The following is a 12,500-nucleotide window of genomic DNA, read 5'->3' on the forward strand; positions in this document are numbered from 1 at the left end:
GGGTATTTGCTAGTCCCACTGCCAGCAACCTCCATAATGGATGTTGCAAGCAACAGTTAACAATTTAAGGGATTTATGATTAAATTTATCTTACATCTAAGTTTTCAGTTGACTCCAAAATGATTTTGTGACATCTTTTACTCAGCACAGATTCTGCTGGGAAAGTAACTGCTTACACCACATGTAGAGTTGTCACTTGACCAGTATCATTAGTTCATTACTTTGAAATGAAGTCGAAGATTCACTCCATTTTGATACTAAACATCAGGGGTCATTTGTAGGACATAATAATAATAATTGACAATTATTCCATGAGCGCGCGTTGGATATGAGATGATAGATAGCCAACGAGGTGCGTAGCGCCGAGTTGGCTATAATCATCTCATATCCAACAAGCGTGAGTGGAATAATTGTTTTATTAAAAATGCCCCCAAAATATAGAAAACTAGACTACAATAAAAATAAAAAGGCCCAAAAAGTCACGCGTATGCTTGCCGTGTTTGTAGATCATGGTAAAATGGCTCATAAACCATGATGGCTTAGCCAAGCAAAACTCTCGAATTGCATTATCCAATGATCCAGTTTTTAATAACTGCTAATATCCCAAAATCAATTATAATAATAATACTGAACCTTGAACTCTTGAAGAATGGACCATCAAATGAATGCAAAAATACTACTTTTAAAGAATTACAGCTACAATGTACTGTACTACAGATGTACTATACACTGTACATGTGCTTGAACTAACTGCTATCACCACCCCCATAATGTAGCTGCCATGAAAGCAACACAGGTTATTACTATTTTACATACAACATTCAGATGAGTACATTTATGGAAAGAAACCCCCAAAACATATGGCTTTTTGTAGTCAATGGCCATTTTCTGATTTGAAATTGCCAGAAAATGTAATTACATGTATGTAATGTTCAGGAGTGTTTTGGGGTTACTCTATAATTTTTAATAGTAATACAAGTTGTAATGTCATCAGGTCGTAAGTACATACTGTAGTAATACAAGTTGTATAGACCTTATTCCAAAATCGCTGTCATTTAAATATTCTTTTGTTTTTATTCAAATTCGTTCATGAGCTGAAATTCAAAAGAACATTTTGCCTTGAACGAGGCATCAAGGTCTAATTTAATATGAAAACAAAAGGATATCGAATTATATTAAAATAGCGGCCATTTTGGAATAAGGTGTATGTTATCAGGTCTGTGGTGTGATCAAACTACGTAACCATCATGTGCGCTAAAAGAGCTTATTTTACGTGTGAGCTTAAACTAAATATTCTATTTACTTATTTTTGAATAGACAAGTTTTTGGGTTCAGAGAGAAATTCTCAATGCAAATAGAGCCAAGGTCAGAGCTGGAGTTTTAACTCACTTTATCAAGGTAGCCAAGGTATGTACTGTACATGTAGTATTGTATTGATTTTCTGAGGAAACAGAGTATACTGTTACAGTATGAAAAAGTTGATTCCAAACCTCTGACCCCAGTTAGAGTGTATAACTCTCATGTTAATCCAATCACCATCATTTTCTAGGTTCAGTTAACTTTGTTGGATCTCACAATCTTCTCGGCTTTGAAAGTTCTTGGTTCTCTGTAAAATTCCATTTGCTCTGTTTCAACTACTTTAGCATTAAAACTACATGATTGTACATGACAAAAAAAACTGTAGTATATTGCTAACAGTACATGTTACATGTACATTCTTCTATATGGTTTACCCTGTCTTAAATGCTCATTGTTAGGTGAAAGAACTACTGTAGGTTGGGGTGTATTTTCCAAAGCCTCCACTTTTTCATCTATCCAAATCAGCCGTGTCTGACTTTTGTTCCTGACTCTTTCCTTTCTTGTTTTATTTTAAAAATTACATGCAGAAACTTTTGGAATTGAACAACCTTCATTCTCTTAAAGCTGTGATATCTGGACTTCAGAGTGCTCCAATTTACAGACTTGACAACACTTGGGCAGTATGTAAATCATTATTACTATTGTATAATTTTTGTTTTATAAAATGATGATACTGATAAATTTTAGCAATTTGGCCGTACATTTTGTTTTTTTTTTTTCCCGTCTTTATTTACTTTGAAGAAGTGATTTGGAAAAACATTTTAACTACAAAAAATTGCGGCAGAGTATTCTTATTCTAAGAATGTTTTGAAGAAAATATTCTGTCGCAATTTTTTATAGTTTATTCATGTAATTTGGAATCTAGTGTTGATCTGTAGGCAGCATTTTCAAGTTTTGGCTAATTGGACCTCACTTGCAAACAACTGGTTGTGTTTATTATTTCAGACAGACCTTTCATTGTCAATAATTTATGAGTACAGTTATTAATATAATGATCTGTTTTGATTCCAGTTAATCCACAGGAGAGATCGAGTTGTGTATGACAAGTTAGTTGAACTTTTTTCAGAGGAAGAGAACAAGTATGCCCCTTATTTTATCAATGAAAATAATAACATGCAGTACTCACTCAGCCAAAGGCTAATAGTTGTTCCTCTGCAACAGATATCGGTTGTTCAAAAGGTGGATAACGCCATGAACCGGAGAAATCGCTATCAAGTGGATGAAAACGAGCATGTCCTTTTGAGTTATCCAGTGAATAGTGATTTATTCAATGGATAGCACTATCCACCCTTTGAGCAACTGGGGACAGGTGATTACCTGAACTACTACAAGCCCAATGCCAAATGCTGTGAGATGACAAAATCTCGAAAGGGTGAAAAAATCTTGTCGTGGCACGTGAGGAATTTTTTTATTGTGCCAGGTGCAAATCCACAGTCTCCAGAGGCCAGAAGCACATGGCCTTGAAGTGTGGAACTTGCAACTCTTTTCCTTGGAAGAAAGCTGAGGACTTTAGTACACCAATTTTATGCCCAAATATGGACATAAATAAGATCGACGCTGCACGCGCGGGAAAATGCATTAGCTACGTTACATCCAAATAAGGAAATTTTTAAACTAAAAAAAAGCCCAACTCTGAACCAGAGTTAAACGCTTCAAGGTCATGAGCTTCTGCAGAGGCTTGATACCAAAATTGAACCTCAGAGTACTATTCTATGTATACATGTACCATCAATTCTTTCACGACCTGGAACTTTGTTTTGTTATTATTATTATTGTTCTTCTTAATAATAATGATAATGATAATAATAGTAATACTACTACTACTACTACTACTACTGCTACTACTACTACTACTGCTACTACTACTACTACTACTACTACTGCTGCTGCTGCTGCTGCTGCTGTTGCTGCTACTACTACTACTACTACTACTACTACTACTACTACTACTACTACTACTACTACTACTAATAATAATCATAATAATAATAATAATAGTAATATAACGTCATAATGGATGCCCTCAGGGGGTGGTCACGGTAGGTGGATTTCACGATGCGCGAGCTCTTGGGAGGCAGAAGCACAGACGCACAGACGCACTGTGAAAGATGGAGAGGGCAGTGCTCTCGGGCACGTTGAATGTCACCCGGACTTTCAAGGTTGCAGTCTGAGTTAGTAATAGATGGAAAGAGGACCGTACACACAACACGTTTCTGATTTGTTGATGATGAATGCATAAATAAAGGTTTTGCACGGCAGCCATGTTGCACAGCCCTTTACAATAAACAACACTTTAAAATGGTTACAATGACTATGTGATCTTCATAGTTGCAATGTGTCACGTTTTCCGTTCACGAATTTCAGAAGCTAAGATCTTAACATGGTTCAAAATGAAATAAGATTGGAAGAAAGCTAATTTTTTTGGTTGTGTTTAGAAAAAACCTGAGGGAATATTTAAGCTCAGTAAAGCTGCCCTGCATTCCGTACTTCGGTAAGCGTTAATGGTAATTCTTAAAGCGAGTGTCATCTGTTGTTGATGGTACAAAATGCAGCAAAATGCAGCAAAAAACTTGAAGGTGAAATTAGCAAGGATGTGACGGGAGTAGGACTGCAAGTTTTGTGCTCCAAGCATGCACACTATGAAAAATAATTGTGCACTCCAAAAATTATGCCTGTAACACGTTTAGAGCATTCAAAACTTGAAAAAGTAAAAGTCTCTACTTACGAGCAAGATGGCCCATCAGGCTGGCACTTATCTCCGGTTTCATTAGCTTGAAGCGACTAGGAGTATATCTACTCTCCCCTGGATGGGATGCTAGTCCATCGCAGGGTTACCCACAGCATTTCGCCGGTACCCATTTATACACCTGGGTGGAGAGAGACCTTGAGAGTTAAGTGTCTTGCCCAAGAACACAACACAATGTCCCCAGCCAGGGCCCGAATCCGGACCACTCGATCCCGAGTCGAGAACTCTAACCATGAGGCCAGCGCGCCTCTCAAAACTTGAAGAGTTGTTTTTTTCCTCTCTAAAGTTTAAAACAAACGTCTTGCATTGATCGAGATCTTTAGAAGAAAGTTTTCTTTGCGTTTTTTACCGAGGATCATCTGAATCCACAGATTAAAGCTTTATTTATCTCCTTACTCTTTTCACTTGTGTCATATCTCATTTCTACACGCTGCGATTCCTCAGTTTGGACAGGACAATGTATTGCCAAGCTGTTCCATTGGATAAGGTCAATGCAGGCTTTGAAGACAAGTTTGTCGTGTGTTCCTGTTCTGACAACAGGTCTTGGAAAACTCTTCCAGTGATCTTGTACAGGTCACTTTCAGTCAGAAATGACAGACTTGCTTTTTGTCTTTGATAGGAATGTATCTAACCGATCTGACATATATTGACACCATTCATCCTAACACTGGTGGCTTGGATGATGCTAGAACGCGAAAGGTACCTCTGACTCACAATTCCTCAGAAATACTGTGTTGAAAAAGTTATATGCGACTTCTTATGTTATGGTAACTTGGCAATGTGGAAAGTTGAGGCACATACACTTCTAGCTTGTACTAGACTGTTAAGCCAAGCAATGGTGGAGAGAAATGATAGTATTAATCATTTTTGTTGTTGTCTTGTAGATGAATGACATTATTAGGTTAATATCGGAATTTCAACAATCGAATTACGGTAAGTGGCCAGAATCGTTATTGTTTAATAATTATTAAGAACATGTGCTTTCATTTGATCATCTAGGACCTTCGACAAAAATTAAACAATTTGTTCCCTTTGCTTTATTCAGAAAATCTGGAACCGTCAGCTTCCATTCAAAGTTACATTAGTTCTGTCAACTACATCGAAGAACTGCAAAAGTTTGTTGAGGACGACAATTACAAGTAAGAATGGAGTTCAAGCACTGTGCTATGTTTTCTCTCTACACAATGTTGAGTAGAATGACAATAAACCTGACACAAGTAATTACGTTTTTTTTCTTTAAGGTTGTCACTTCAGATCGAACCGAAAGCCAATACGACGAATTTAAAAGCCAAAGCCTCTAGGTCAAGAGAGAGCATAAGTGGTATGATGGCATGATGAAAATAAACTGTTTGCCATACAAAATCTACATTGTAGCAATTTCATTTATTTTCTCGTGAAAGTCAATTATGCCAAATTGTTTTTGCTGCAGATGTTCCTCGGAGGTCACCCGTTTCATCCCGTTCAAAGTTTGTTCCGGGGCACAGGAAATCGGCCAGCTTGGGAGCCGTGTAAGTTATACCGTGTACATCGAATTGAGCCCCAAATCACGGATTTGGTTGTTACACCTAGCGATTTTTTGTACGTTAATAAACCAGTAAGATAACTTGTGTTCACGTTGTTGAAATGTCACTTAGTCGGCAACAACAGTTTTTTTTTTTTCTGGACTATGTTCATCCGAACGATCTTTGCCATTTGTTGGTCAACAAGATTAACGGCGATGACAGCTCCCCTCGTTATGGAACATCGAGGGAACACTCTATGCCCTGTGCCGTTCGAAATTCATTAACATTATTTTACTGTTGTCGTCATTCAGACGGAAAACACGCACACAGCTGGTGTGATGTATTAGTGTTTGTTTAATGTTATCAAAACAGTCGCTATCGTCATCATCATCATCATCATCATCATCACCACCACCATGAGATAACGAGAACGTACATGTATGATGCATTGCGAGCATTCCCCATTCTCTTTGTTATACTGAGCACTGCAAGTTTTCCTAATTAAGTGGATGGGGGGAGGGGGGGGGAGGTGGTGGGGTTTGTGGTTGTGAGTATTCTCTCTTTTGTGGGGGATTTAAAAGCACGCCGAACACACGCGCAGGTGATTACTGATTTGGTGAATAGACGACACACCTTTTCACGTGCAAGCCTTTCGGTCAATTTACTGTAAAATTGACCATTGTGAGGCTTAACTTGTAGATTGCAAATCGAACGAGTTTTTTTAGTTGCCTTCGCTGTTGCTAACATTGCATTGTATTTGAAATGGTGTTTTGGCTTGCCTTTGGTCGTCGTCTTATGTAGTGATCATTAATGATCACAATGTGAACTGTTGCGTGCTCATGCAATATTGATAAGTGACATATTACTGTGCTTCTCTCTAAACAGCATGCCTAGTTTCTTTGGAGCTAATTTGTCGTCATCAGAGTCTCTATGGTAAGCTAATATTTGACTGAATTGTTTTTTCACCACTTCTTTATTTAAACGATGTTAGAATGCGCGGCCCTTGTGTTCCGCTGGTTTACTTGGTGCGTACTTCAATTATTCACAGCCGTTTTAGGGAACGTTGTAATTAAGAACGCAAAAGTAAACCGTACAGTGCTCAATGGAAAGAAAGTAAAAGTTTAGGGTGTGTCGGACACTGTCACAACTGATGCATTCATAATTTCTTTGTAAAGAAAACGTTACTGAAAAAAAAAAAAGGCTATCGCCACCGACTGCTGGACTTATTTCAGTGATTGGGTTGAGATTAGGATTGGTATTGTTATGGTAACTTATCATGTTTATTTGTTGTTGGGGGATAGGGGTAACGGGAAGGCTTCGTCGTCGTAAGAGATCTAGGGGACAGACACTTCGTGATATATAACACAGTGATTTGCGTCTATTTTGTGTATTCCTGGATATGAGGAAGTGGATTTAGTCTCTATCAATAAATCAAAGAAAGTTACAAGCAGTACACAATTAAACTTGACTTCTAGTTGCAGTATAGCAAGCAGTACTGGATCGCGAAATCTACTGGATGACAGTATGCTTATTGACGACAAGTGCTCCATCGGTAAGTTGCGTTTAGTGTCCTTCGACTAAGATGCATGAGGAAGCCTTGCAATCCTGTTTTTAGCATTATGGCTGGTAGGTAAAGGTCCTTTATACTTACTGATTAGCGTCCAGTGTGAATGTGCTTGAGCTATTAAAAAGGCCACCGTCGTCACAGTTTAAAGGACATTTGGTAGAATTTGTGTGCCAAGTTTCGAAACAAAGGCGTTGGCAGTAATGCAATTAATTTCTTTATTATCTCTTGCAGTTGTATAGCTGATTTGGCAACCACAGTTCGACATGTAAACTCTTAAACCCCACTTCGAAGTGGGATTGGGTTAAGGGGGAATAGTTTTTGAGTGGACAATCTTGTCAATCTTAAGTTGTCTTTCTTTGGATAATCCGATATGTTGTAACATTGTGAGAAACCAGTGCCAAATTTGTATGGTTGCGTGAAATGAACATTTGACTTGATTGTGTTAATTATTAATTTCAGTTTACAGTGTCCCCAACTAGTGCTCTAGCGCTAGAACGACTAGACACTTAAATAAGGTTCCTTTCCTTTCCTTTTATACCGGCTGTTAGAAAATGGCGATAGCTGCATTGTAGGAAAATATAATAGCCCAAATGTATCTTCCAAATGGTACGTTACTGGTGCGTAATTCTTTGTCAATTCTAGTCCTTTGTGGGGCAAACGGACAAAACTGTAATTTCAAATTATGAATTGCCAAAGTAGTTGTTGTCCCCCACAAAGGAATGGAACTGACAAGGTGTTTATTGGAACGGACTTTATACTGTGAGGAAACATATCCTGAGCCTCCCGATACTGACAGTGTTTCTCGCACTTGTTTTCTTTTTAAAGGTAATTTGACCAAATCAGACTTAACTTTGGATAGGTGCAGGTAAACATTTCTAGAAAAGATGTTAACTTCGGCAAAGGCGTTTAGCTGTTTTGTGGATACTTGGAAAAAAATCCTGAGTGCTCTTCATAGCCTATTTTGCTTATGTTTAGTTCTTAGTCAATCGTGGGTCGTTCTAGTCCTTTGTGGGGGCAAGCGTCTCGTCTTCAGTTCACTTGAAATTAATTTTGTTTGCCCAAACAAAGGCCTGCAAATGCTCATAAATCACTGAAAACTCATCGGTAGCAAAATAGGCCATTGGAGTCGAGCCTACGACCTTCCGATTTCTGGTTCGGGTGCTTCACCCGTGACTGCGCTAAAGGAGACTCGTGAGCTGATGTAGGCCATTAAACTAATTGTCTCGTTATTCGGCAAGGATTCAAATTGTGGAAATGCTGTACACTTGCTGTATGGTAATGAACTGGATGATAAATGTTAACCTGTGTTAATGAAACGAAGAGATGATTTTATTTCGATAACGACAAGGGAAGACTCGGACGACTTTGAATTTCCCGAGAGGATGGTAATATCCCGGGGGGAGGGGGGGACTCCCATATGAAACAGACGGGGATGCTCGTCGTCTCGCTTAGGGTCTCGTTTAGGGTTCCGCGAAGAAACACAGAATTACGCGAAGAGAAACAGAAGTCAATTTTTCTTTTTAACTTGTTTTTAGGGGTCAAAATTTCCTTAAGCCACGCCCAGATTAGTCTCCTTTAGGGGTCACAAAAAGCTTGAGCCACGCCCAGATGGTCTCCTTTAGGGGTTGAATTCAAAATTTCCGACGAGCATCCCCGTCTGTTCCATATGGGAGTCCCCCCCGGGGGGTTATATATTTAAAACGCCTCCCACAGCAACAATATCATTTCCGCCATCTCAATTTGGCATTGTAAGAGGTGCGAACAAGGAAATGTAACATTTGCGACTCTGATGTTGCGGGAACTGAAGCTAATTTAAGAGTCTTTCTGTGTTTACAATTTACTTTGCCTGAGTTTGGGACAAAACCACTAACAATGCAAAACTGGGCCACAGAACAAAACGTGGTCCTGTGGATTACGAATCTTTCGTTTGGCTTAGCTGTTCATAGTAATTTCTTTGGCTCAGCCAAACAAAGTTTGACAAATATAATATCATGCTTTCCCAGGCCATACTTAACCGTCAAATTTTATAGTTTCCACGTCAGATTTACTCCTAATAACACGGTTTGATTTTATACAAGTCAGTCACTATCTCGTTTGAATTTTTATCCGGTGAATAAGTGTGATAATTACTTTTCCTATTGCAGTATTTTGAGTAATACCAGTTCCGAAGACCACAAACCTAGCGGATTTGATCTTGGATTTGTCATTGAAGGTATTGATAAAAAACGGAGTTAATTCAGTGTCGTTGCCATGGTGATGTGTGTGTGTGTGTGTCTGATGTTTCACCTCAGTATCACATGTGATGCGTGTTTCCACAGTGTGGGCACACTTAAGTTAGATGCAATGTCTTTCGAAAGTACTGTTGTTGGCTCAAAATTCTGGAATAAGTAGACATATGATAGTATGCGTTTTGTTTAAACAGCCAATAAGGTTATGGGCTAACCATTTGTTAAGGAGTATCAAAATCTCAAGGTTGTCATGGTGTTGAACGCCGGTTAGCGCACCCGCTTTTAACGCCCCCCCCCCCCCCCCCCCCCCCCATGCCCTGCCCATCCCAAAATATCAAATCGCGTAACAAGTGTTTTCGATTTTTCTTGGGACATCTTCATGTCCCAGGAGAAATTGCAAGCAATGATTATGCAAAATTTTGGGAGTTAAAAGAGGTGTATTATGGAATTTGTGCAAGTAGAGAATCAACAACAGAGAGATACACGTGTTCGGGAGAAGAACTTGCATTACGGTAGCTCAGACACATCGCTGTGACGCAGATAGCATTTCAGCGATTCAACTGGGAAAAAATATTTTTTGGTTAGTACCATGTATTTGGTCCAATGTTGAACTGTGAACATTTTTTTGCAGGTTTTCTCAAGCGGAAGAAAATTTTAAAGCAAGGGAAGAAATTGGCGGTGAGTTTTGCCCAAAGTCATCCTAGGCCTACTTGTTTTCCTTTTTGTTTTTCCATTTGTTTTACAGCCAAGGGCAATCATTCTCTTCTCTTTGTGAAATGGTGGCTTTTACTGCAGAAGAAGAGAAACACATTCAGTGTTGATCCGGCCAGTGTTGAAAACTTTGTGGCTGGGGTCTTACGAGAGTAGTTCACAACAGGTCGTAATGATATGCCAAGTCGACCGGTAGTCCGATGCTCAACCATTCAAGGCAACCGGTCAGCGGTAAATGCTCCAAGAATCTAGCAACGTCAGGCTACTACACTGAATCCAAGTATAGAGTGTTTTCAGTCATGTTATCTGTAGAACAAAACGTTTGCATGATAATAAGGCATTATTCCCGGATGAATAATTATTCAACATGGCCGCCGTTCCATTGTTTGCGAACACCAACATGGCCGCCCGCCACCGTGACGTCACGTGAAAACACTTTCACTGAAGGGAATTATTGTTGTTGTCTCATTAGCATAAGCCCATCGTTTTCTAATCTATCAGCCAAGAAATCGTTACTGAATATTGAAAGTCAATTGCATAATGAGCTATCTCTGAAACTTGAGCGCAATTCTCCAGATAATCTCTGAGGAATTCGAAATTTTATAAAGAATGTATGGTCTCATTAGCGCTTTTGTCACCCAAGAATTTATCAGTTTTTGATGGCTAATAACTGGCTCGTTATCAAAGCCAAAAGGCTTAAAATTGGAGTTTTAACTTAGTTTAACGCGTTCTTTTATCTTCTATCAGAAAACTCGTACGTTAATGAGACAAAATGTAATCAAGGACTCAGTAAAGATTCGCTTATTTATTCGACGATCGCGATAATGGCCGCCAGTAAGTTATCCTTTTATCTCGGTGCTAATTAACCTGACCAGCCTCCTTTAACACGTGCCAACAGGTCTACTAAGGCTCATTAGCACAATGATAAAAGAAATATTTATTGGAGGCCATTTTTACATTATGACAATAAGAGTATTGGCAAAGACGATTACAGACTGATGGCTGTTTTTTTGTTTTTGTTGATGTAGGTATCTTCCTGGCAGAAGTTCTGGGTTGGTCTCTGTGGAAATTGGCTTCATTTTTTCCTTCCCAAACACAGAACTTTTGGAAGGCGCGATAGAGAGGCCGTACGTCAGCTTCCACTCTTGTAAATTTTTGTGTAGATTTTATCATTCTGCGCTGTCGCTGTTCACATACTTTTTATGTTTGTATTACTGTTGCAGTTTAAGAAAGATGCCCATAAAATGGTGAATGTCGCCGACTTTAGTGTTTTTTTGTTGGAGGACCCTCGCCATCCTGACGCGTTTCAACTTACAGACGGCATTAGAGGTAATTGATGACATTGTAACTAGATTGGTTTTCAATTGAGTGTCGAAAGTAATTAACAAATTACTTTGGTTTTGCATTACTTCATTCGGTGATTGGTTCAAAGTTCTCGCGCCACTTTTTCAACCAATCAGAGATGAAACCAAAACCAATTGTGGCTCGTGCGTGCACATTTTCCCTCGCTTTGTGTCGGCTACGTGTAATTACTTCTAGTTTTGATTGGTTTACTGGATTGTCTCCGTCTTTTTTGACTGACCAAAGTAATTACTTTGGTTTTGGTTTTACGACACTCGATTGAAACTCGCTCTATGCATATGTTGACGCAAATTGTTTTTACTGGGAGAAGTCGCATGCAATTAAAGCAACCAATCCTTGGAAAAAAATACCATTCTGTATTTCCTGACCGAAATTGATATACTCGGAGAAGTCGGTGATAGTATTCTTTTGGATCTGTTCCGTTGTCAGAATGAATGAGGTGAGCCGTATTGTTATTCTTCGCTGAATTCCAAATCGTAACGAAAGGGTCGCAGAGCAATTCTCCTTTTGAGAACGGGTTCCTCTGTTTTTTTTTTCTGTCGTTTCCGTATGTGTTGCAGTGAGAATCAAACAAAAGTGAGACAGACATTCATCGTCTATTTTAATCCTCTGTTTTCTCAGGGAACTCGTACAAATTTAAGGCGGGAACAAAACCGGCTGCGTTGGCATGGTACACCTATGTACGACAAGCTACAAAGGGAGAAAACGAACTCAAGGTCAGTCTTGTTGCAATGGCTTCTGTTTCCTTTATGATTGGTCCAGAAAGTGGACGTGAGATGTTTCAGCCAATCCTTGATTTTCACGTTACGCCGCGGCGGTCATGGTTCACAAACGTAGCCGATGACGTCATAATTTAACCAAATTGTCCGAGCTATAGAGTGTTTTCACTCACGTGATCAGCAACCTTGTTTTTCCACTGAAACAAAAGAAAACGTTTGCATGATAATAGAGCTCAATTCCCGGAGGATTAGCTGGGGACACCAACATGGCCGCCGTTCCTTTGTTCATGGACACCAACATGGCCG

At 39.2% G+C, this 12,500-nt stretch overlaps 1 protein-coding gene across 1 annotated transcript in view; it reads left to right on the top strand.

Annotated features, from left to right (window-relative positions):
• Positions 1-12,500, top strand: part of LOC138020030 (ras-specific guanine nucleotide-releasing factor RalGPS2-like) — a 28,375-nt gene that overhangs the window by 12,985 nt on the left and 2,890 nt on the right. Inside the window, exons 6-22 of the mRNA XM_068867021.1 lie at positions 1,318-1,407; positions 1,887-1,979; positions 2,371-2,438; positions 3,795-3,850; positions 4,725-4,804; positions 4,990-5,038; positions 5,151-5,244; positions 5,347-5,426; positions 5,535-5,613; positions 6,493-6,540; positions 7,083-7,159; positions 8,000-8,039; positions 9,319-9,386; positions 10,034-10,080; positions 11,142-11,240; positions 11,337-11,442; positions 12,097-12,191. Of these exons, the coding sequence (XP_068723122.1) occupies positions 1,318-1,407; positions 1,887-1,979; positions 2,371-2,438; positions 3,795-3,850; positions 4,725-4,804; positions 4,990-5,038; positions 5,151-5,244; positions 5,347-5,426; positions 5,535-5,613; positions 6,493-6,540; positions 7,083-7,159; positions 8,000-8,039; positions 9,319-9,386; positions 10,034-10,080; positions 11,142-11,240; positions 11,337-11,442; positions 12,097-12,191 (1,269 nt within the window). The remainder of the gene's footprint in view (positions 1-1,317; positions 1,408-1,886; positions 1,980-2,370; positions 2,439-3,794; positions 3,851-4,724; positions 4,805-4,989; positions 5,039-5,150; positions 5,245-5,346; positions 5,427-5,534; positions 5,614-6,492; positions 6,541-7,082; positions 7,160-7,999; positions 8,040-9,318; positions 9,387-10,033; positions 10,081-11,141; positions 11,241-11,336; positions 11,443-12,096; positions 12,192-12,500) is intronic.

Source organism: Montipora capricornis, chromosome 2, assembly GCF_036669925.1.
Source record: "Montipora capricornis isolate CH-2021 chromosome 2, ASM3666992v2, whole genome shotgun sequence".
Lineage (NCBI taxonomy): Eukaryota > Metazoa > Cnidaria > Anthozoa > Scleractinia > Acroporidae > Montipora > Montipora capricornis.